The following is a 24,294-nucleotide window of genomic DNA, read 5'->3' on the forward strand; positions in this document are numbered from 1 at the left end:
TTTTTCTGAAAAATTCCTAGCCTACACTAGGAGGCTTTTTTATGTATGAAGATTTCTTCCTAATGTAGTATGAAAGCATTAACAATTTTAGGATACCTTTGATGGTATTAATATCCTGCTGGGCTCACTATGAAGCACCCTGTTTCCTGATTATGAAGAAAAATTAATTTAAGAAGTACAGTTTAAGCATAAAAAGACTTAATTATTCTGTGTGTCTCTACCTACACCCACAATATCTATATAAAAATAAATGCATCAATAAATCTTAGCCTACCACTGAGAAAGTGCTGAAGAAGGATATAAATGGAAACAGAGGGAAGCAGTAATTGTCACTTGGAGTGTGGCACTACTTGGTTATCAGGTACCAGTGACAGTACCTGGCCTGGCCTTCCCCACACTCAGCAGCCCTGGGCAGCTTCAGGCTAAAGCAAAGCTGAGTCCTGCATTTTGTCTCTTCAACTCCCACTGCAGAAAGAGCTGCTGCCACACTGGGAGTTTGCAAGAGACAACATTCTTCCCTGAAATGCCTCCAAGTGGGATTAATCTAAAATATTAGCACAGAAGCAGTGTATTTCAAGACAGCAGCTTACCCAAGCTGTAAACATACTTATGCCAGGAATTGTGTACTTACTTTTGACATCTTTCATGCAAATTTAAGGTCTGGAGTGTGAGAATTAAAGCTGCCTCTGAATTTCAGCCCATTTCCCTATTCTCTTTAAAAAGCAAACCTCCAAATAGTGTAGAGTTCTAGTTAACATCTCATGAAATAAGGTTTGAGGCTTCAGACTCACATCATGTAACTTCCATCATATTAAACAGAACAAGGGAAAGCACAGTAAGATTTCTCTTTTGCATAGCACAGCCGCTAGAAGGCAGATGGCAGTTTCATACTTCAGAAATCTAAAGCATGGCTGATTTTCAGAAGGAAATTCAGGAGACACTAGGGGCTGAAAGAACTCTGTAGCGTCTTTATCTGCTGACTGAAACTTGCCCAACATCAACAACCAAGCAGCTAAGCAGTCCAAACCTGATGATATCCAAGATTATATATTTTTTAATAACCTTTCAACATTTTTAGTATTTTGACAAATTTTCATAGTAAAAGCAACATGCTGGTGGCAAGATAACTACCACAGTTCCAGACCCACAGAAGATTTTCCAGGAAACACATGTAGGATTTCAACATCATAAATCAATTTTTGTGTTACCATGTCAAATGACAAGGCTTCCACATGTCAAACATTTATGCCTGAAGAGCATATTCTTCAGTTTCCCAACAGCTGACACCTGTGCCATGTTACAAAGCAGGTAGAAAGGGCAGTAGAATACCAAAGGCTAAACCAGGGTACATGTGCTAGCACTGCCTTTAGCACAGCTGAGCTCCTGGAAGAGTCCTATGCCTCCTTCCATTCAAAATCTGACTGCTCCAGTAACTCTGAATTTAGAGCAACACGGCACTAATGATCCTTTATCTGCAGTAAATTAAATGAAAGCTAGTTTGAAACATTCTAGATTATTCTAAATTAAACTAAGTGAATTTTTATGAGACTGTGATAAATAAGAAGCCTTTGGATTTGTAGTCCTCTATCCCTTCTTAGTTTGCTGCAAAGTCTCTGTGTGAGTGCTCCATGCCACTGAAAGGGACGGAGTTCTATGGGGAAGAGTTGAAGGAGAAGAAAAAAAAAAAACCAAATTAAAAAGTCACAAGCCATGTCTTTGGAGCAAAAAAAGAAATCAGATTCTGTGGTGCAAGTACTTGTCTCCTCAACCACTCCCATCTGCCTTCACCTTGGCACAGCACAAAGCAGGGTGGATTCCTGAGAAACCAATGGGCCATCACAGGTGTCTATTACAGCAACCCAGCAGCTTTTTTACATGGGCAAGTACAATCTTGATAGCAGAAGCTGTTTTCCTACCAGCTTCATAAGCAGTCTGTGTGCATATGCAATTCAGCACAGCGAGTCCCATGCATGTTTACAACAAAGCTTTGCAGCCTCTTGCAGGCAGCTGCACACAGGAAATAAATACCTTGTTCAGAACCTTTAGACTGAATATCAGCCACACCAGCTTCAAGCTGCACAATCTTCTGAAAGTGTCTTTAAGCAAAAAGCTCATTTAGCCAGATTTTCTGCTACTGCCCCTTTCCAGGCAAAGCTTAAAGACTAAGATTTATAATATTCTTCTGAATGTAGTTCAGTCAAATCATAGGTTGAAGTAGAAAATACAGAGATGTACACGTTGTGCAATCAGATCCAACAAAATGCATGGAAGTCCTAACGTCCCTTTACAATTATTTTTAATTATGGCAAGGCCCACAAAGACTCGCTTTTATTAGTTTCCTAATTATTTTTGCTAGAAGTCAAACACAACCTATCTTCAGATGCAAACTATCTTCAGAAAAGGACACTTGTACATTTTTACGTAAGGCTGGGTATCCTAGGTAAACGTTATCCCAGAAACATAACAAGTAGTGGGTTTTCCAAAGAAAGAACATTCCCAATTTTCCCCAACCAGATAAATACAAAGCACATAATCCATGCAATAAGTAGTATTCTGATTGTTTAGTGTGAATTACATTCATGTCCACCAAAATAAACACAAAATGTTAATATAATCTATTAATAAAGATCACCTGACTTTGTCAGTATGCTGCAATACTCCTTTTTGAGGCACAAACTGCATTTGTACTGAAATTTATTTCCAAGGGCAGTTTCCTAGAGAGACTAAGAAATTAATTTTTATATTAATGTGCCTGTTTCCTCTGAGCTCCCATCACTACATGAAAGTGAACTCACTTATTTAAGTAAGATACAATGCTTGAGTTTTCTGAAATACAACACAGCCATCGGAATCTGTACACAAAGATTTCCTTTAAGTAGCAATTGTCCAAAGTCACAACACTGCTTAAATGTATCAGTACCTAAGAAACTTTCTGATGAACCAGAAGCTCTCAGGTCAAGTTTCCCTTGAAAGAAGGAAAAGATTAAAAAAACCAAGAATTCTTGGTATTAGAGTCACGGTTTGGAGAATATAGATTCTCAAGAGCACAAAGTTTTGCCTCTGCTAGAGTTTTCTGTGCAAAGAAAACTCTACAACAGCTGTCTTATTCAGCAGTTTTAACATTTTCATCCACTTCACTGTTTAATTATTTTCATAAATACTTAAAACATCACACTCGTTACTGGGACTGAAACCTTACTCTCTAAAAGAAGTTACCTTTTCCTTCTTGCCTCAAATCTTTTGGATTACTTTTGGCTCCTAAGCTCTTTGGAAGAGAAAGTTGTGTTTATAAAATCCCCCAAATAACCCTAAAACTGAACTAGCTGATCTGCTCGTTAACGTGACAAAGCCAAGTAAGCCCACAATCCCAAGTAAATGTCCAAAATAACCAAAATACTTCACTCACCAGAGTATTGCTCTTCTTAATATCTTCTAAACGCTCTAAGACTGAAGTCAGGTTTGGGTCATCTGATTCTACAAACCATATTGGTGATGAAGAGGGGTAAGATTCCTGTTAAAAAAAAAAACCAAAAAACAAAACACAAGACCGAACAAATAAGCAAAAAATCCCAAAGCTTTAAAAATAATTTACCCCCAAAATTTCATAACACAGTGTTAATATTGCCTTTAATCTTACTCTATGTCAGGTAACACAGAAGCTTTTAACACCACATCTTTAGCTAATGCAAAAGATATTGAAAGAAATCCAGCCAACTGGTTCTTCTAGTATTTCAACCTATTTTTGTCTCTCAGATGATGGATATACATAAGAAACAGTGTTGAAATGTTTAAAACCTTGGGGGCAGGTAGGGCAGGAGGGATAAATTTAAGAATGTCGTATGGGTAATAATTAGCAAAAAATGGAATCACAAGTAGCACATGTCAAAGAATAAAATTGATGCTGATTTTTCATAAAAACACAGCTGCCTGCAAAGAAAGTTGTGAAAGTGATAAAAGTTGGTACCTTTAGATTTCCTCCCCAAACAGGATTATTGAAACTCTTCAGGCACCGACCCTCAGCCAAAAGCAATGCACCTTAAATGCCCTACCCTGGAGGACAGTTTAACTGGTAGCTCACAGTTTATTGACAGATAAAATGTGCCATTTTATCTTTGTGCCACTAAGGCTCACTGAGGACATTCCACTGTTGAAGATCTCTCAAGCAGTACCCTGAATCCAGGAGAGCTCACAGAGTAACTCCATTCCACCCAGAGTCCCACAGCTGGCAGGAGGTGCCAGGACACAGCCAGGTGACACAAATGAGCTCACAGCATTACAAGTGTGCTCCATTTTCCACAACAAGCCGTGGTTTGGGCACATGGAACCCATGGAAGAGATGTGACCCACAGCTGCTCACAGGTGCCAGAGCATGCAGCCCTTCCAAAGCTGTATCCCGGCTACAGAAAGGTAAACAGAAAGCCCTTGGCTCTTGCTCAGACATTCTAAAAACCAACTCAATTTTTCTCCTCACGCAGGTTTGGTAAAATTGTGAGGATGGAAAATACCATATAGCTTCCAACTCAACAGTAAGTGTCCCTTCATATCATTGATGTGTGTGGATTTTACTTGTTTTGCTTTAGTTATTAAAGGCATTCTCCACTTCTCACTCTTTCAATTAAATTTTAGTAGCTGAGGACAAATTGCTGAACCTCAGTTTTATCACCCAGATATTATCTTCATATCCCCGGGTCTTACAAAATAATGAGGGAATTTTCATTCATTTCCCTCACTGCAGTTGAAAAGGGAAAAAATCCATCTTTCTCATTCCAGAGACAATAAATTATGCTTCATTCTTCAACAGTTAACAGGCAAGGTTTGAAAACGAGAAAAATACATGAAGAAAGCATGTCAGAACTGGCTTTTAATAAAGCATATTTCCTAACTGACCTTCTGTATGAAGTGCTGAACCCCATAAATGAAGGCATATGACTAAAGGGCACCAGCTTTGGCAAAACAGACTGACACCATACTCCAGAGAAGTTCTAGATAGAGAGGTCTAAAATCCCACCTGTAAACTGAAGCATCTACATAAACTTATTTTTTAACAAGTTCAATCCCCTCAAGTTTACATTTTTTTCTTTTTTTTCTAAATCACAGCTAAAAATTCCTTAAAGGAATTTATGAAAAGACATCTTTCAGCTTCACTTCAAAGAACACTATCCTATACTTCAGTTGCTCTTTGTATTTCTGGGAATGTTGGTGTAATCTAAAGTCATGGCAGTAGTGTTTACCCCACTGCCTTTCTTTTAACTTCATGAGTTGGAAAGAGAAGTTTGGGTCTCAAGAACAGCCAGGTGAAACAAGTATTCAGGCAGTGGGGCCACAGTTAGCAGAGATTCCCTTCTGCTGCTCTCCCACAAAGCAGAGACCTTTGAATATCTATTCTTGATTAACAAAGGTCTAACATCTCAAAGACCTATCAGGAAAGTCCAGCTTGCCCAGATTTACAGCTAAGGCAGGCTTACCAATGTGGTTTAATCACCCTCCTCCTTTACATAACACAGTGCTTCAGAAGAGTGTATTTTCTCCTCAGTTTCACTTAACAGATTAACCACTATGTCTGTGGGAGAAACAAGGCTGAATTCCCCATCACCACTGGGTTTCTAAACTGTTATTTTTAGGAGCTAAACTTCATTACAGATATTTCAGGTTTTGTACTGATAACATCTCGCTCATTTTTAATAACATGCAGCCTACCTGTGAAGTCTTCTGCACTGGTGCCGAAGCAAAGGCTTCTCACCTCAAGCCTCTGCCACTGCACACTGATCCAGATGTGCAGGGGGAACAGCACAAGGGAATCTCTGCTAACTGTGGCCCCACTGCCTGAATGCTTGTTTCACCCAGCTGCTCCTGAGACCCAAACTTCTCTGTCCAGCTCATGAAGCTAAGAAAAAGGCAGTGGGGTAAACACTACTACCATGACTTTAGATTACACCAACATTCCCATCAAGAAACACAAAGAGCAAGCAACATCCCCTTCAAGGTTCACCAAGTCATCCATTTCTTTAAAATCCTCAGACTCAACAGAATAAAAATATTCTCCAGAAAGAGTCACATTTGGGCTGTGCATGCATGCACCATTCTGTTAAGAGGTATTTTTGGCTTTTTTTTTTTTAATCAAGCATTTTTAAAATTATGTTAGCCCAGTCCTTTTCTAAAATTATGCTATTAATTGCAAAGATTTATAGAAGACAAACACCTGCTAATCCTCTCTCCTAAACTGTATCTGGAATCCAAAGACTGCTTAGAAAGTGGAACTCAACTCTTCCCTGTCTATATTCCTTCTTTCTGACAATTTTATTTCTCCCCCTGAAGAATTTAAGGAACAACCCCACAGTAGGACACTCTTTATTGCAACCAGTATCTGTTGCAGTCTGTGGGCCTGTCCAGAACACTTGCAGCATGTCTGTCATCAGCCAGGGACATGACTGACAGTGCAGATCTGATGATCAAGCAATCCCACTGTGAGTTTAAATACACTGCAGTGGCTACTTGAACGTGCTGCTGCCTCCTGCTCTCACTGACAGCTCTTACTCATGGTTTACACTCTCTCCATTTCGTGCCCTGAAAACAAGGCCCTGCCCTCTCCTCCCACAGGTGAGAAAACCTACAAGGACTCGATACTGCCTGGATTATTAGTGTACAGCACACATGAATGACTAGGTCCTAAAAATTATTAGCCATTCAAATTTTTAGCCTGATCGAGCTTTTGAAACATGAATGAAAGAGCACACTGCTCAGAAAGGATCATCTTTAACACTGCAAGCACATTTACTCAGCTGTATCAGAAAATACTTCAAGTTTTAGATTTCTGGCAAATAATTACTTAATTACACATTCCAACTTTTTCACAACCAATGATTAATATTAAAATACAAATTCAATTAAACCTGTTTTGTTGCCACGCTTAATTCTTCACACTTACTTATAAATATATTCATTTAATTAAAAATATAAATGGAATTAAGTTTCTTTAGATCTGTAAGTAATCCATATTTTTGGAACAGCTGATTTCCACGCGGATATGAGTCACTATATTTTGAAATACAGAATTCACACATGAACTTCCAACATTCTGAACTTGAGATATAAAAAGGCTCATGAGTTTGTAATAACCACAGCAGGCAACTTACAGCTAAGCTTGTGGCTTGTAAGGTCAAACAACTGAACTTCACATGAGCTAATTCTGTTGAGAGAATTAAGGCAGCTTTTTTTTCTGTATCTGCATGCTACAGAGATAAGAGGTGGGTTTGAGCTGTTGTGCCATGTAAGGAACACAGGCTTCTCAAAGACATTTCATGAGAGGAACCCTAAAATAGCAATTATTTTGCTATTAATTGTCAGTGGCTAAAAAGCCCCATTACTGTGGGTCTCTCATTAGAGAGCTGCCTTGCAGTGGTTTTGTCTCCATAATCTCTCTCAGCTGCACAGCTCTCCCCATACTCAGCACTGGAGATGTTTTATGTAAGTGCTGCTTTTTGCTGCTCTCCACAAGCGCAGGCAGGGGCTCACTGCCCAGGCAGGGCTGTGGGCACAGCAGTGACAGACGGCAGTGACATCACACCTCCCTGCACGGCAGGACAAAGGCAGGATGTTTACAGCAGCACAGATACAATTACAATTCATGGCATCATCACTTCTAGAGACTCTTTGTATCAGCAGCAGGACAGACTGGGAGCTTTGTGAACGCAAACGCTTCTGTGACAGAACGCGGTGAAAGAATTTAGCCCGCTAATAAACACACAAAATACAAAGGGGATAAAGCCCTGCACTCCTGTCATGGGAACAATTTCAAAACTGATCAAAATCATTTAGAAAAACCACTGTGTTAGAAGAATACACACGGGATCTCACTGTTCAGACATTCCATTACATCCTCTGTAAGAGCTCTACTTACATTTATTAATTTTGCTAACCAAAGGACAAAAAAAAAATAAAAAATAAAGCAGCAAAATGTGACAGAAGATTCCAGGAACACACACATTAAGACAGCTTTTCCCGGGCAGGATCTGTCATCTAAGTATATCCTATCTAAGCTTTCTCATCCTTAACAATAAGGCCGTTTCCTTGCCACGTTATATAATCTTCAGCCTGCTTTCTAAAGCTACAGTGACACGATTTTGACATCAGCAAGAGACTTTTAAATGAGACATTTCTAAATTACTACAATGCTTTTAGAATTGTGATGTTGCTAAATCAAAACAAAACATCTTCCTCTCAGTCTTAACATTAGAACAACCTGTACTTGCAGTCTGCTACAAGGCAAAAGAGTAATCATCTCTCCTTGTACACAACTGAGCCATTTTATCACAGCTAAATGGCAGGAACATACATTTAAAGACAGGGCTACTGCATCATGATTTAAAATCACAATGACATGGTGACAGTTCTTAATTTTCTTTAATTTCCCAATAATACTAAATGGAAAAAGTGTGGGGGTGGTTTCTTTTAAAAATCCTTAACATACTGTCTGAATAAATTTGAACCAGTTTTGTTTCTTTTCTGTTTGTTAGTTTTCACAAAATCCCCATCATAGACAGAACCTAGTTCTATTCTTTTCATACCAGATACAGCCAAAACTTAGGGAATTTTCCTAACAGTCCTTCTAATATTATTTTCTCAGTCCCAAAATTTTTCTTCACCCTCCTTTACTTACAAAAAAGCAGGTCTTTTAACCTGCTTAAATACTCAGAGAAGGCTGGAAAGAGACCATTCTTGCTCACCCAAATCTTGGTAATGAAGTAAATCCTAATGGAACAAGACATCTCAGAGGCCTAATACAATCTTCTCAAGGTGAATACATTTGCAGCTATAAACACGTGCCAAATAATTGATTACAAATCACAGATGGCTTTCCAACTTTGTCCATTTAATTAAACAGCAGAATCAGATCTCTATTAACAGTCATATATACATCCTACACGAACATTCAATACTGAAGAATAAACAACAATTAGGTACACTTTAGTACATGTTATTTGCAATTGTTAGTCAATTATTCACTACTTATTTTTCCATCTGTATCAAGCTGCCTTTAGAGAAAAAACCCACAGAGTTAATATTAACAAAAATATCAGGATTTCAGAAGATATTCTTAAAGCTAAAGTTTAGCTTGGTGACCATAAAACACTAGTACTTACAGCTACTTAAAACAGCATTAGTTGTGATTACACAACTGACAGATTGTTTCCCATTATTAGAGGCCAAATTTTCCAAAGGCAGCTTAAGAAGCAGCAAGCATTTTCTATCACTAGCAGCTCAAGTGCCAGTGAAATCCACAGGCTTAAGAACCTTTAAAAACCAGCAGATTTTCATCTGCCCTCTCAATCAATCCTTTATAATAACTAAGAAAGAAGAAAGCATGAAGAATCACTGTCATTGAAAGGAATCCAAGTCAAACTATTTCCCAGAAACCTCCTGTTACTTAAACACCCCAAATTTTTATTTTCAAATATTCAGACACTACCATTTGCTGTGTTGTGTAGATCAAGTCATTGAACACTACAATACTCTAACATTTGCACTTTTAGATATGAAAAAAATTGTCATGTCTTAAAGAATCAAATATGTCAGTGATCCCGAGTTCTAAAAGATAAGAAAACTGTTTGCAATGGAGGATTTAAAATTAAGTTTAGTATCTGTGGTAGCAAGGAAGCAAAGTGAATTTTAAACATCACTACCAAACAAGAGGAACTTGCTTTTTTCTTGAATTTTAAAATTGTATATAACATGCTATTCACTTGCCCAAAAGCCAGCCTGAATTGCTTTACTTTTCTTCCATCCTCCCTAAAGCCTGACAGCCTCAGTTCAGTGAGAACACTTGTTATAAATCCTGCACTTACTAAGGCACCAAGTTCAGCTGTCTGAAATACACATCTCCCTCTACAACATCCCAAATTACTGCAATTCTGCTCTCAAATTTAATGGCTGTATTGACAGCTACAGCCTATACATGACAATCCCAGTGAAGCATCATCCTTTGGTAGGATCCCTGGGATTGCAAGAGCTTAATCACCCTGCACCTTTGCAGGAGAAGGTGAAAGAATCCCCTAATCCTGTTCTATGTCAGTTCTGTAATACGCTCAGTGCTGCAGAAGCCAAAACCTGCAGGAGCACATTAAACCCACACAACTGACGGGGTCACAGCTGGCCTCTCCCACACACTCTCCAGGGAAGGAGGCAAAGGTAGCAGAGGACCTTGTTCTGGAATTGTTCACGTTGTTAAACACAGCCATGCTAGAGACCAGAGGGTCAAAGGTACGTGTCTCATGGAGCAGAAAGACCATAACAAACCATAACTCTACAGATGCCAGTAAGATTCACTCTGCAGCCATAAATTGTCCCAAATAAAAATACAGTTCTCTGTACAGACAAGTTGTACCAATTGCAGATGGCTACCACAAAAGTAACCAGGAGGAAAGGTTTGTTGTGAACACACAGAATGGTTCTGGAGACCCCCTCAGAGAGCAAAGCCACTGCCCTGCTGTCACATCAGGTGTCACAGGCACACGTGTGCTGCTCTCACACTGCACCTTCTCCAGCCCCTTCTGCACGAGTGCACAGGGACTGCAGCATGGATCTGAATCAACTCAGAGCATGGAACACTTTTTGCAATATACAGATGCAGCAGCATCTGTAAGAGCCAATCTTCACTGACAACCACCACAGAACTAAGGGACAGTATTTCCATGGCAATTCACTTGTGTACAAATTATTCCAAAATCCAAGCAGTTTGTAATCTGCTTCTTCACCTGCACTAATTTCCAGTTCAACCCAAGCTGACAATTCTCTTGAAATTATTAAGGAATCTAACTTCTTAAAATTTTTTATATACCCAAGACAGAAAATAACACTTTGAAGAAAAAAAAAATCCTGAAAACTTCAGCAACTGCTGCTTTCAAACAGACACATCCAAGAAGCCAGTAACTTCAGAGTTTGTGGAATAATCAAAGATACTTAAGTGTTTTACTTCCATATCTCTCTGTCCAGGCACACACATCTCTCACTGCTCAAAACATCACTACCTGATAAGAAGCCAAAACATCTACAACCAAAGTGGAAAAGGCACAGAACATGACTTCAAATGGTCACAAACATTGTGATGCAATGCAAATGTGGCATTATAATTCTTACATTCTTACATATAATCCACAATGGTCAAGTTTTTATGGCCAGCTGCTCTTCAAATTACTTAATCTATGCAAAATGTCCCAACAGCCAATTCCCATACGTGAAATTGCACACAACCCTGGGAAAAACAGGCTTATCAGATTCTCTTATCAGCTGCCACAACCTCGTTCTCGCTCCATACCAAGCAAAAGGCAGGAGGGTACTTGTCCAGTGGAACTAAACTACACAGAATTAAAGCATGAATTTGGAGCATAAAAGAAAAAAAATGCACTATTCTGACAAAACATAATTACTGTTTATCACTGCGAAGCAGCATTTTACTCTCCACATCATCCTAATGCAGCATGTAATCTCTCCACTCAAGGAAATTCACAGAAAAAAACCCCAAACATTCCTCACACTTTTGTCCAGACCCAAACTAAAAATCCACCAAATGTTACTGAACTACTGCTCAAACACAACTCAACACTACAGGACTCCATTAACAGCATAGCAAGTCGGCTGTTCTGGAGAAGCAAGCACTCTCTGAATATGTACACTATCGTGGAGGGCCAGCCTAAGGGAGTTTAGGAGCATTGCTCTGCCAATGTTAACAGCAAAAACTAAAGTTAAACATCCTCCACACTCAAAACTGAGCAAAGCACACAGCACTGCTGCAGACTGAGTGCCTTGCTTACTGGGAACGCGTCTGCAGACCTGAGACTAGGTGCAGGCTTTTATTACTACACCTCACAGCAGCAGGATGAAGCTATCCTGCTCCTCACACACAAAACCCCACTGTGTGCTCATACCCTCAGCTTGCCAGTTGTCAGAGGCTGGTTGTTTGGGAGCCCTCAGACACAAGGGGTTCTCTTTAATGCACACATTACACACACACTCAAGCTGGCAGTGCTTTACCCAAGAGCAGCTACACACATGGGCTCAAGAGAAAGATTTACAAAATACCTGATTCTGCAATACTCTTTACTACCAGCACAGAATCTGATGTGTCCAAATTCCTGCAGAAGTCCAGTTACATGAAACAAATTATCAACACATTCCAATCATCAAGAGTTATTAATTACTTACTTCTGGAACTATACAGGCCAGTTATCATCAGCATGAGTGTCACAAAGCCTGAGTAATAAGAAATGGCTTCTAGTATGGCTAGAACAGAAGAACTGGTTATAACTAAGTTGTGACATATCCCTCTCTCACCAGCTTAACTCCAGAAAGTTTTCTTGCAGACCTGCCCTCACCTTTATCACAGTACACAGTTACCCCACAGTATGCAAATTCTGGCATCACCTCTATTGTCACCCAAAAGATCCAGGCTTCCCCTTCTTCTAACTTCAGGAATTTACATCCTTTAAGCATTCAAACCACTCAGCATCATCTTCTATCTGTGCCCCTTCGCCTCTCTGAGAGCCATCTTCCTCTTTTGCACCTTTTCCCTTTGCAAAATTGCTGTACTCCAGACACACCTGCAGGCAGAAGAACTTTTTATTGTCGTGCATGGCTGAGGGAGGTCCTGCTGCCCCTTACCCCTGAGAGCATTCCAGCTGCCACTCAGCAGCCTCCCCAGTTCTCCTTTCACAGAGCTGCCCTGTACAGAGCTGCCCTGATGCTGCTGAGCCACAGACTGCAGCCACTTGGATGGAACTTTGTCCCCCACATGCAAAATTTCAGTACCACTGAGTTCAACCAGCGTTTACCATTAATAAGTTTAATACCACAACTCTTACCACAGTTATTTCCTACTTCAAAAATTCAAGGAAGCCTGTGGTATCTTGAACACCACTGCTCAGGAACGCTTTGATTTTTTTCTAATGCCACTATACAAGTTCTAACAGAGCTTATGCTCCTGCCCTCCTGAATACACACTGAAGAAGCTACTGCAGGATCTCCAACTGTACTGAATTCCTTTGCTGCAAGGGGTCAAAAGATTGTAAGGTCTGAGAGAAAGGAGAACACAGTTCATACTAAATCTTCAGAAATCATGTATTAGCTGTTTTACAGCACTTAGTACACCAAGATGTCTTGTAAGCAAGAGATAAAGAAAAAAATCCCCACATGTAAGGTCATTATTTTTATACCATGCTTAGAGATTCCAGCTGGACACAAGACATAAATAAGACATACTGGTGTGCTGGATTCCACCAGAGATCAACTCAGAACTACTGTGATCATATTAGCTTCAATTGTTCTGCACACAGGCAGACTGATGGAAGAGCTAAATGCTAAATAGCATCATCCCATTTTAATCAGTCATTTGATTTTCCAGTTGCCTTCTAGAAGCTGGTGAAAGATCATTTTTGCTTCTCCTACATAGGTTGTAGCTGAAGAAATACAGTAGAACACATACTAAATCATCAATTATCATGTCTCTTAAAAAGGGATATTACCATTTAAAGGAAAAAAAGAAAAACCCTAATACTCCAGACAAGAATTCAGGCCTTTACAACCTTTCAAAACTACATAAAGGCAAACAACCTGACAGTACTGAACAGTAGTCCACACTGAGGCGTAAGTAAAATAACAGTAATTTCTGTTAATCAACTTCTACAAACATTTGTTCCTATCAAGAAACTTCACCTTCTCTTTTTCTTATCTAATAACAACACTATTTAGAGAAGTGTCTCTATCTTTGCATCTTGCAGTCTCCAGATTTTTCAAGTAAACAAACACCTTGCAGTTAAGTCTGGTCCAGCTGTCAGTGTAAGAACAGAGGCACTGGTGCCACCCCAGGCACTGCACCCACGAGAGGCCAGTCCCAAGTGCCACCCTGGGCTCTGCCAGCACTGCTGGGTGCAGCAGCTCCCACTCAGTGCTGTGCCCCTCCTGTGACAGGACAGATGTTTGTGCGGCTAAACCAGACTGGGAAACAGTCCAGATCAACATAAGAATTTTTACACGCCAGGTCCTTAATGCAGCAAACTCAACTTCAGCCACAAGGCACACAGCGTCTGTTGGTCTGCAAGAAACAGCACTATTACCATCACACTTTGTTCTTACTAAAAATTCCAATTTTCAGTACATGTTGAGGATATCAACAAGGCACCAACAGACAAAACCTCCTGAACAGCTCACAGGAGGAAGGATGTTGAGTGAAAAGAATGTAATTCTTTCTACAAAACTTCATTTAATTACCAAAGTGCACCGACAGCTCTATCAAGGACCACAACAATCCCAGTTCTGAGGTTACTGTCATCAACTCATGAGCAACCCATTGGAAAAGAGCACAATTTGCTGTGCATTAAGACCTAAACATATTGAAGCCCACCACTGTGGCTTTCTAGGCTATTTCAGAAGCACTTCATACCTTGTAGGGAAGACAGAAACATCTTTTAAGTCCTGAAGTACTGGTTACAACCTTTCACACATCACATGACTGTGGCATCAGAAAGGTCTTGTCTTGCAGACACAAAAGATTCCTCCTACTCCTTTTTTCGATATTCTTTTTCCAATTACAGTTTTGACATAAAAGGAGAAACTAAACCCCTCACTACTCTTTTAATTTTTTTTTTTTTTTTTGTTAGCTTAATTTTGGTCTGCTAAATAAAACAATACTAAGCCTGGTCGATTTCTATTGCATGTTATGGTTGATAACAGTTGCATGAGTGCCTTTTTAAAAATCAGCAAGTATATCTAACCCTAGCTAAAAAGTACATGTTATCAAAATAAAGCCATGTATGATTTTATACAGTCGTGACATCCACATGCTGCGAGACAAAAGGCTCAGCCTCACTACAAAATGCCTAATGATGTACAAAAATAAAAAATAAAAATCCATGGTTGGAACAGAATGCCTCCTTCATTATGTGGTTAGTTCTGTGTACGAATAAATAACCTGTTAAAAAGGTTACCAGCTGTCTAGGCACTAGCTAGGAGTGAGTTCAATATGAAAATCCTACATCTTTAAAGAACTGTCCCAGGTTCCAATACACTCACTCTGTTATACACCCAACTTGTCAAAAGCTTCACAGGTAATATCTTTTCATCCATTCTGGTTTTAAGGAAAAATAAAGTCTTTTCCCATCAATTGCAGTTATCTGTAGGCAGCAACCTTTTCAAGTCTTTCATAGCAGCTTCTAACTCTGATTTAGCAGCAGGGTATTTTTCAGCAGAAGCAGAAGATGCTTCTTTCCAACAGAGAGGCAGGAGTTTACTGAGTCAGCCACATCACCTGAACTGAACTGCTGAAGTATGAAGGATATCCCTGCACACGACAGCCCTGGATCCATTTAGGGCAAACCTGCTCCCACATGGAATTGGCACAAACCCCCATTCTACCTGCAAGGGTCACTTGAGGATACAGAATTTCAACAGGAATTTTGCATATGGGTGGTGAGATATAAATACCCAGTTTCTCTTTGAAGAGATGACAAAAAATACAAAATGTTTTACAGCAATCCAAACTTCAGTGCAGAATAATTCTAACACACCCTTTGCAATTCTATGACCTAAGTCTGATAAGGCACCAAACTGAAGCCAGAGATTGTACTGAAGGACACTTACCTAAAGTCATGATCAATAAACACCCTCCTCTAAGTAAGGCCATAGGCTTGATACTATTTCAAAACACATGAGGAACAGGACAAGGTTTATTGAACTTGATCAACTGGAATAGTGCTGTTAACTAAAATGGAAACCTGAGGAAAACAGAAATAAAACCTCAAATGGAGACACTGCTGTTGGCATAACAAAATGGAAATGTGAAAGTACACAGCCTGAACAAGTTCAATAATTGGACAGTTCTCAGGAATAAGCAGCAATATTTCTGACAGGGATGACTCCACCCTTAAGTGCCTCCTTTAAAATAATCAGATTAACCATGTAAGCTCTAATACAGGTCACTACCAGAAATAGTAAAGGACAGACCTGACAAAGTTTGGCCACTTTATAAACAGAGGAGCTATCAAGTAAAATGTACCTTGCTTTAATTTCTAGCAGTGTTCAGAGTCAGAGGTACAGTGTCCCTGAGATGCTACAGCCAATACTAAACTTTGACAGTTCTACACATTTATACTAGAGACAATTAACAAATCATCTCAGTGAGAAATGCCAGTGGCAGACTTCTCAAACTCTGAATTTTAGTCCAGAAAACCTGTGGAGACCTACACAGTTCCTAAGCACATATGCTCCCTCACATCTCCAGAGGAATATTTCCTCTTCCCTCTAGGCTGGAGAGAAAAAAGATTTGTTGGGAATTTCAGAGCCAACTTAGCTATCAGATCACTTTTTAGCTACTGAAAGCTTCCTTCCCTACCAGATATTTCTCCATCCCATAAGCTCAGCACCTCTACTCACTGCTAGACAGCTGTCATTTTACATAAACTACTGAGATATGCTAACAGAACCACAAAGAGAAGAAGTGGTGATTGAGCTCTGTGCTTACTCTTCCCCCTTAACAGGATCCTTGAACACCCAGACAAACCCACTGGGTGCTTTTGCTGAGTAAAGGAAATACCCCGGCTGGATCAGTATCATGGGGGTTAAAGAAGCAAACAGCTAAAACTGCATATTTGTTCTGCAAATCCAAAATGTTAAGACAGCAGCTTCTGATGTAGAGAGCCTCCCCAAAAAATACATGTTTACCAACAACTTTACAGCCTTACCAGTCTTTGCATGCTACTACTGCTATTTGAAGTCCTAGTTCCCTCAGTACCTGCAGAGCCACTGAAGCACAGTAAAAAAAGATTTAGGCTCTCCTAGTTTACAGTACCCACAAAAACATCTGGAGGCAATCAGGAGTCAGGGCCAAGGGACTCCATTCAGTGGGAAGGGGAAGGAAAAAAAATCACTTTTGTGACACTTGAGAATTCTAAAATGTATGTCAAAGAACTAGGATGGAAGCCCAGAGATGAGCTTTCTCTTCTTGGCTCTATCACCTGCTGCCCATTTGTTTCAAGGGAGCCATGTCTGTATCTCAGGTTGTCCTACCCCATTATTTTTAACAGATGGGGAAAGTAGCCACCTGCCTTGAAAAGCAAGAAGTTAGTCAACATCAGAAGCACCAAGCTGCTCACAGACAACTGTAAACAGAACTTTCAAGAAGCTCAGACACAGCCTTTCATCAAAGCAGAAGTCTCAGCTCTGAGGTTTCAAAGAGCACTTTTCCTGTTCTTTTTGCAACTTCATATGCCACAAGTCTAATGGCATGTGAGAGACCTTTGGGACAAGTGACTGTAACAGCAGATTGCAGACACTGTTTCCTCATTAACAAACATGACAACAGTGATCTAAGTGGTTTCTTGCCTGCTCACCTCAACCAAAGGCCTACAGCTAAGGTGGGTTATTTCTTTGCAGTAAGAATTACTATTGGAAGTAATTGCAATGAAAGCAGTCTCAGAAATAGATAAACACCACAGCACAAACCCTGAGCACAACAACTTCAGGTCTTACTGCTGGCTTACCTGGTAGCTGTGACTTAACAAAGAAGAAATAACTCATCAAATTCAACTGGCAACCAAGGGTGCACAATCATCAGACCTTTCATTTTATTGTTTAGAGTGAGACTCAAGAAGTAGATCACGTTATGTGGAAATAAAAAGCCAAATTTCTCTGCAATGGAACACTCTCTACTGAATAAAAAATATTTCTAGGAAGTCACACAATTCATCATCTGATGGGTCACGTCTGGAAACAAGAACACCAACGCTTCTTGTTTATTTTACCATAAAACCCCAGAATTTTTTACAAGTACGCAGTAAAACAAAGACCTGTCCCATGACCACAGAAGCAACTTTTCCTAACAGTTAACTGTGAAAACTGAAAGATCCACTTAACAATTCGCCTTTAATTTAATAAAGTTACTTTAAGGCAAGTAAGAATCTGGTCATGATTATTATTAGACTTGCCTGGTTTGCACACACATTTTCATCTTTCAGTACTACAATATTTGCATTTACACTAATGTTTTGACCACCACGGTGTTTAAAACTTTCATACAAAGACAAAAAAAGGCAGTAGAATTTGTCTTCCTTAAACACAAACGTGCTGTTTTCACCCGAAGTGTTTCCATATGTCACTGTTCAGCTGAATCTTGATAAGACACGTAAATTCACCTAGAACTGCAACCAACCCAACAGAAATGAACCTCCAGCACTTTCCTGTACGAGTCACAGATGCCAACATATTCAATCTTTCTGCAAGTTTAGGCCTTAAACTTCTAAAGAACCAGAGGATTGTTACCACGTCACACAGCACTGAACGTTTTATTCAGCTTCTCTTCCACTCATATAAGAAATATTAAGCCAAACGAATTTAAGGGGAAATAAAACCCACAGAAGGGAGAACCGTCAAAGCCCTCGGCAGGCAGCAGACCCTCAGCTCGACACGGCTGCTCGCAGCCCTGACAAGTTTAAACGCCCCGTTATGATAAAGCGGCCCTTCGGCGGCAGAGGGGGGGCTCGGCCTTACCCCGCCACGACGGCGACACCGACAAGTTTCCGTGGCTGCGGCCGCCTGGGGCTGCCCCGCGGGGGAGGCCGGGCCCGCCCCAGGCCGCGGCCGTGTGGCGCACTCGGTAAAGCGCCCGCCCGCCGCCCGCTCGGGCCCCGCGCACGGCGCTACCGGCGACCCGCGAGCCGCCGCAGGGCCGGGCCGGGCAGCGGGGCCCCTCTGCTACCTCCGGGGCTCTGTGCCCGCTGCCCCGGGCCCGGCCGCCCTTTGTTCCGGCTCGCGGCTCCCGGCCCCAAAGCGGCGGCGGCGGCCCCGGCCCGCGTCCTTCCCCCGTGCCCAGGTCCCCCGGAGGAGCCCCCGCCGCGCACGAGGAGAGGCCGAGGCCGCCCGCCCCTGTAACTTTTGTTATGGTGGCAGCGGGGAGGGCGCCCGGAGCCCCTGAGGAGCGGCCCCCCCGTGCTGAGTCACCCCGGCGGGGCTGCGCCCCCTCCCCGCGCCCCGCGGACAATGGCGAGGGCGGGCCGTACCCGGCCCTCCCCGCCCCGCGCAGCCCCCGCACCGTGATGTTGCAGTGGATGGTGAGCGGCGGCGGCGGCTGCGGGCTGGAGCCCGGCGGCGGCGGCAGGAGCACAAACTGGCAGTGGAGCTCGTCCAGCTTCCAGGAGACGATGCGGAAGCGCTCGTGGTCCTTGTCGAAGATGGACTCGAGGAACTTCAGCTCGGCCTTGAGCCCTGACACCGACATCCTGGCCTCATCTCCGGGCCCGGGCCTGCGCTGCCGCCGCCTCCCTCCGACTCAGCCGGCCCGACCCTGGCCCCGGCCGCGCCTGCGGGGCGGAAGATGGCGGGGCCGGGGCAGCCCCAGCCGGCGGGGCACGGCGGAGCTCCCTTTGTACCGGCCTCCGGCGCCCGCTCGCTCGCTTAAAAGGGCAACAGCGCAGCCCGCTCCCCTTCCCTTCCTTCCTCCCCGGCGGGCCGGGCCAGCCGCGCTAACCGCCCCGCCCTCGCCCTGCCCTCCTCCCTCTAGCCCGGCCCCGCGCCCGGGACACGCGCACCGGGGCCGGCCCGCGCCCCGCTCCTCCCCCGGGGCCGCCGCCCGGCTCTCCTGGCCCGGCAGGGCTGACCCGCGGCACCTGCTCCGCTGCCCCCCGCCCGGGCACTGCCTCCTGCCCCCGGCTCGCAGCCCTCCGGTCCCTGTGCCGAACCGCAGGGACCGCTCAGCCCTGCTGCTCCTCCTCTCCCATCGCTCAGCCCTGCGGAAGGGCACGCGGTATTGCTTCCTCACCGCACTTCTGTTTTGCTGAGAAAAATCTGCAGCATTGAGTTTGCACTTGTCATCTCAGAGTCCCGTCAGTCCTTCAGTACTCCTCGGGGGTCACTCGACTTAAGCCAGGAATTCCTGTCCTGACGTTTCTGGCGGATCCATACCCATAAAATATGCTGTCAGTCACTGCAGGGTGGAAATCAGCAATTCAGAGGCCAAGAAAAATTGCTACTACTCCATTTAAGCTCCCCTATAATTGTTTGTACAACATTTCTATCCCCAGAAAAAGCATCACGATACATGAAAAGCATCGGTAGTGAAGTGAATACTTGCTACATTCAGAGATCAAGGCGTGCTGCCCCTTCCTGACACTGGAAATACCATCTCTGCACCTTTATCTGTCCCTTCCCCTCTTGATTTTTCATAGAGATAGTTGTCAGTTCTTTGGGAACATGAAGTGGCTCTCACGTGGTGAGAAGTGTGATACAAGCAATGTTGTTGCACGGTGTCCTTCATGTTTCCCAACCAGGTATTAATTAATGCACACATAAACCTGAAACAGGGAATTGCCTTTTTTTAAATTGATATTTTTATAGATCTTTAATTCCAGACAAACTGGCAGCACTTCACAAACCACAAGCTGAATCTTGTCAAGTGGTGAGAACTCTAATCTTGATCCAGAAGAACAGTTACGCACATGCCCAGCTCCAAGCATATGGAAGTCTGACTGATTTGTGGGCTTGAGATTCCTACCCTTCCAGCAAAGAGAGCTGTAAAGAACATGCTTTGCTGCAAAAGGACTCAGGAGGGATTGACACTGGTTAAATACCCTGAATGAAAGATACCAGAAAGTCCACAGGATTTTTTAGCTGTCATATGGAAGAGTGCAACTCAGCTCCTCTAGACAGGCTGAGGTATTGCTTAGACTGTACAGCCTGCAAAGTGAAGCCAGAGTGGACATAACTGTTGTGTGTCAATGCACCAACAGGCAGGGCAAAGAACTTGGAGAGATAAGGGATGGTTTCAGTACAGGGACAAACTAGCTATAAATAAGCAGCAGAAAATGACTATACCTATTAGAAAGGGAGGACCTGGAAGAGCCTCCCTATGGGAACCCCAGAGACAAAACCAAACAAAGCAGACTTTGTCAGGCATTGCATGGTGTGATGCATGAAACAGCAGAGGAATGAATTTGGTGACTCAGCCCAATTTCCCTTGTACAATAGGATTCTGGCCTGGAATGCCTCACTGCAGCAGTTAGGCAAGTAGGCTTAGCAAGTTCAAACTGCAACTTCTGTCATACCCTACCAGACCTGCCTCTATCACTCCCTCTGCTCTTCCATCCTCCTTGTCTCCTCACCTACCTTCCCTCTCCTCTGCCTCTCCACTGAGTGTGACAGCACACTTTTTCTGGCAGCTGCACAGCTGGGATGTGTGGATGTGCTGGCTGGGAGGACAGCCTGCCACACTGTCTTCTGAGCACCTGGCAGGCCAAACAAACTGTTTAATTGCCAAGTGTGTTCTGCAAACCTGCTCTAGAACTTTCCCCAGCTCACTCAATCTGCCTTTTTGTTGCAGGCCTCAAGAAGTAGCATGCAGCTGCACAGCCACCACTCCTCTGAATTCTCCTGCCTTTCTCAGTATTTAGGAGGCATTGTGCAAGCTGAATTAGTTTCTGCGATAAGACCTTGAGAACACATTGGGTCTTTCTCCTCTTCTGGAATTCAGAGGCTGCTTCAGAGGTGTGAAGAGCTGTTAGACATGTGTGACTCATCCTGTTTCTTTTTTCAGGACTTGCCATGGGACATTGACATGAATCTCATGTTGGTCATAAGGTGATTCAGGAAAGCCCAGAGTTTCCCAAAGACCAAAATGATTGTACACAGGGCAGGACCTGACATTTCAGGTTAATAAAGGTCATGAATCTTGGTACAGCACCCAGGAACATTCCATCAGATTCCAATAGTTACAGTTGTTCTAAAGTTCCTTGATCTATATTGCCTGTAAGCACCATGTTTTCTAACTTGCATCTTCAACATCACAATTACCTTTCTGTATCACACAGATAGGTTACCTCTCCCAGGGGCTGAACTTTGCCCAAAACCCTGTTTTGAAGATAATATACCTTCATAACCTTTGCTTCTTTTTCCTCTTTTTTATTTAAATATAAGAAATTTTGTAAGAATCTTCAACTGAAACTTTCAGAAAAAACCCAGCAGATTCCTCATTGCATTCTTGGGTAGAACAAGGAGACAAACAGTTTGGGCCAAAGTTGTCTTTCCCCTCAGCATTTACTGCCAGCCCTGTTTCCAGCAGATCAGATAGGCATGTCCCTGGCAGGACAGAAGGCCAGCAGCAAGGGGCAAAGGGAACGAAGGAAAGAAGAGCTCAGAATGAGCCATTAAGAAGGAAATGAAGTAAAATATAGGATGAATGGGCTTTGATGAAAGCAATAGTTGTCTGTCTAAAGAAAGGATACTCCAGAGCACAGATGAATTTCAGTTTGTGTTAGTCCTTTTCTTCCTGTGAATGCCTTTTCCAGGTCTGCTGTATTTCCAGCTTCACCCCTGAATGAAGCTCCTGTACATTCAGTTGAGTGACCTAGCAGAGGACTGATTTGCTTCTCTGAGTGTAGTTTATAGTTTTGTTTTTTGATCTCACTTCTCTCATTTACAGCCTAGCGCTTAGAAAGGGGTCTTTCTGTTTAATTCTGATGTCACTTTCCCAAAAGAAATGTCAGGCACCAAAAAGGAACTGCCATTTCAGAAATAGGGAAGGCCCAGATCTTTTGTATCCCTGAACCTCAGCAGACAGAGAAAGTAAAGGATAAAGTTAATGAGATGGGAGGAAGTGTAAATTGATTTTACTGATGGATGATGCAGTTTGATAATAGTTGATTCCCAGGTAGACTCTTGAACTTTTTCACAGATAGCAGCAGAACCTGAGACTAGAAAAGACAAATAATACCTGACACCCATAAAGAGAAGGACAAGAGAGGGACCTTACCTGAAACTTTGGACAAAGGCAGGAAGAGTCAAGAGGTTCCTGCTTTACCAAGATACAAGTCAAGCTGTCCTGCTTGCCAAAGCCAGGCTTTCACATCATTCTGAGCTCACAGCACCAGTGTCATTGCTTCAATAATGAAGTCACCTTCAAAGCATTGGAAAAAAAACATACATCAGTGCATGAAAGCTGATTAAATGGCCAGTTTCAAGAAGCATCATGCAGTAGCTAAGGGATTGATTAAGCCCTCAGACACAATTTCCCTTCTAACAGTTCAAGAATGGCATTCCAAAACCAATCTATCCTAGAGCAGCTTGGGACAGAGAGGGGTACTGCTGCCCAGATGTTCAGTAATAGGTGTCAAAGAGATGTCTGCAGGCACTCAAATACCATGGCCATGAATTTAACATTAAAAAAAAAAAAAACAAGTTGCATGACTTTACCCAGGATGATCAGAGTAGTTTTCAATTCCAGTTCTTCTGAATCCATCCCTGTGGTGGTCAGCAATGAAGTCATTTAGGTCCCTTCTCTGGAGTGCTTTGGCTCATCCACTGAGGAGTGTCTGTAATCCTGTAAGGAAACAGCAATAGCCTGTTGGTGGAGATCACACTACTGTTTGTGGATTTCTGTGTAGTTCTGGCTGTACTTACATCCATAGCTCAACAGTGAATATTTCTGAACTCTCAAAAGCTGGATGGTGTCTGCAAAGCAAGGTCAATGATATGTTCTTGTTCTATATGAAAGTTGTGGAGTTCATTTATTAGAAGAAAGGTGCCCCAGGAAAGCCAAGCCATGCTAATCACAGTCTTGCAATGCTGCAGATCGGGATTAAAATCCTCTTTGTACCCACATCAGAAACCAAACTCCTTGTGCATACAGTGAGAGAACACACCTAGTTCTCTCCTTAATGGCTCACACAGCTTCCTGAACACAGATTAAAAACACATCTCTGAAAGCAATAAGGAGCCATACAGCCATATCTGAGGCATTCCATTCGATAAAATAAATGAACAAGCTAGAAAAAAAAGGAAAATGTGGCATCATTTTTCCAAACTCAGCTGGGTGAGGGAAGAAGTAGTTCCATGGAACTGTTCAGAGCAGAGCAACCTTTCCCTGACTCCCTAGGACCTGCACCCTTTCCTTGGGATCCACAGGCTCAGAAGCCTTGCAGGGCTCAGCAAGCTCATCTTCCCTTGCCCTCTCAGAGCCTAAAAGGGATGTTCAGGAGCAGAGGTTGGATGCCAGGCTCAGTCCTGCTAAATATATTTCTGCCTGGATTGGGGGGCAAGGGAACAGCCAGACTGTTCCCTTCAGCTCAAGTGCTCTAGGGCTGAGATGCAACCATAGCCACAGCTGAATACTCAGCCCCTCCATGCTCATTTTGATTTCTTATTTTGACAGGCAGTTAACTTTGTCTACATTTAAAATATCAGCACAGGGCATCTGAGTTGGCAGACACTGAGGTGAACAGGGAGGTCAGAGTTATTGCTCCAGATTCTGCAACTACATCACCT

General features: G+C 42.6%; 1 protein-coding gene across 1 annotated transcript in view; it reads right to left on the reverse strand.

Moving 5' to 3' along the window:
• Positions 1-19,328, reverse strand: part of UBE2Q2 (ubiquitin conjugating enzyme E2 Q2) — a 47,109-nt gene extending 27,781 nt beyond the window's left edge. The window contains exons 1-2 of the mRNA XM_063169484.1: positions 19,073-19,328; positions 3,407-3,511 (exon numbers count right to left, since the gene is read on the reverse strand). Coding sequence (XP_063025554.1) covers positions 3,407-3,511; positions 19,073-19,258 — 291 coding nt within the window. The 5' untranslated portion in view covers positions 19,259-19,328. The remainder of the gene's footprint in view (positions 1-3,406; positions 3,512-19,072) is intronic.
• Positions 19,329-24,294: the final 4,966 nt, after the last annotated feature.

Source organism: Melospiza melodia, chromosome 15, assembly GCF_035770615.1.
Source record: "Melospiza melodia melodia isolate bMelMel2 chromosome 15, bMelMel2.pri, whole genome shotgun sequence".
Classification (NCBI taxonomy): Eukaryota; Metazoa; Chordata; class Aves; order Passeriformes; family Passerellidae; genus Melospiza; species Melospiza melodia.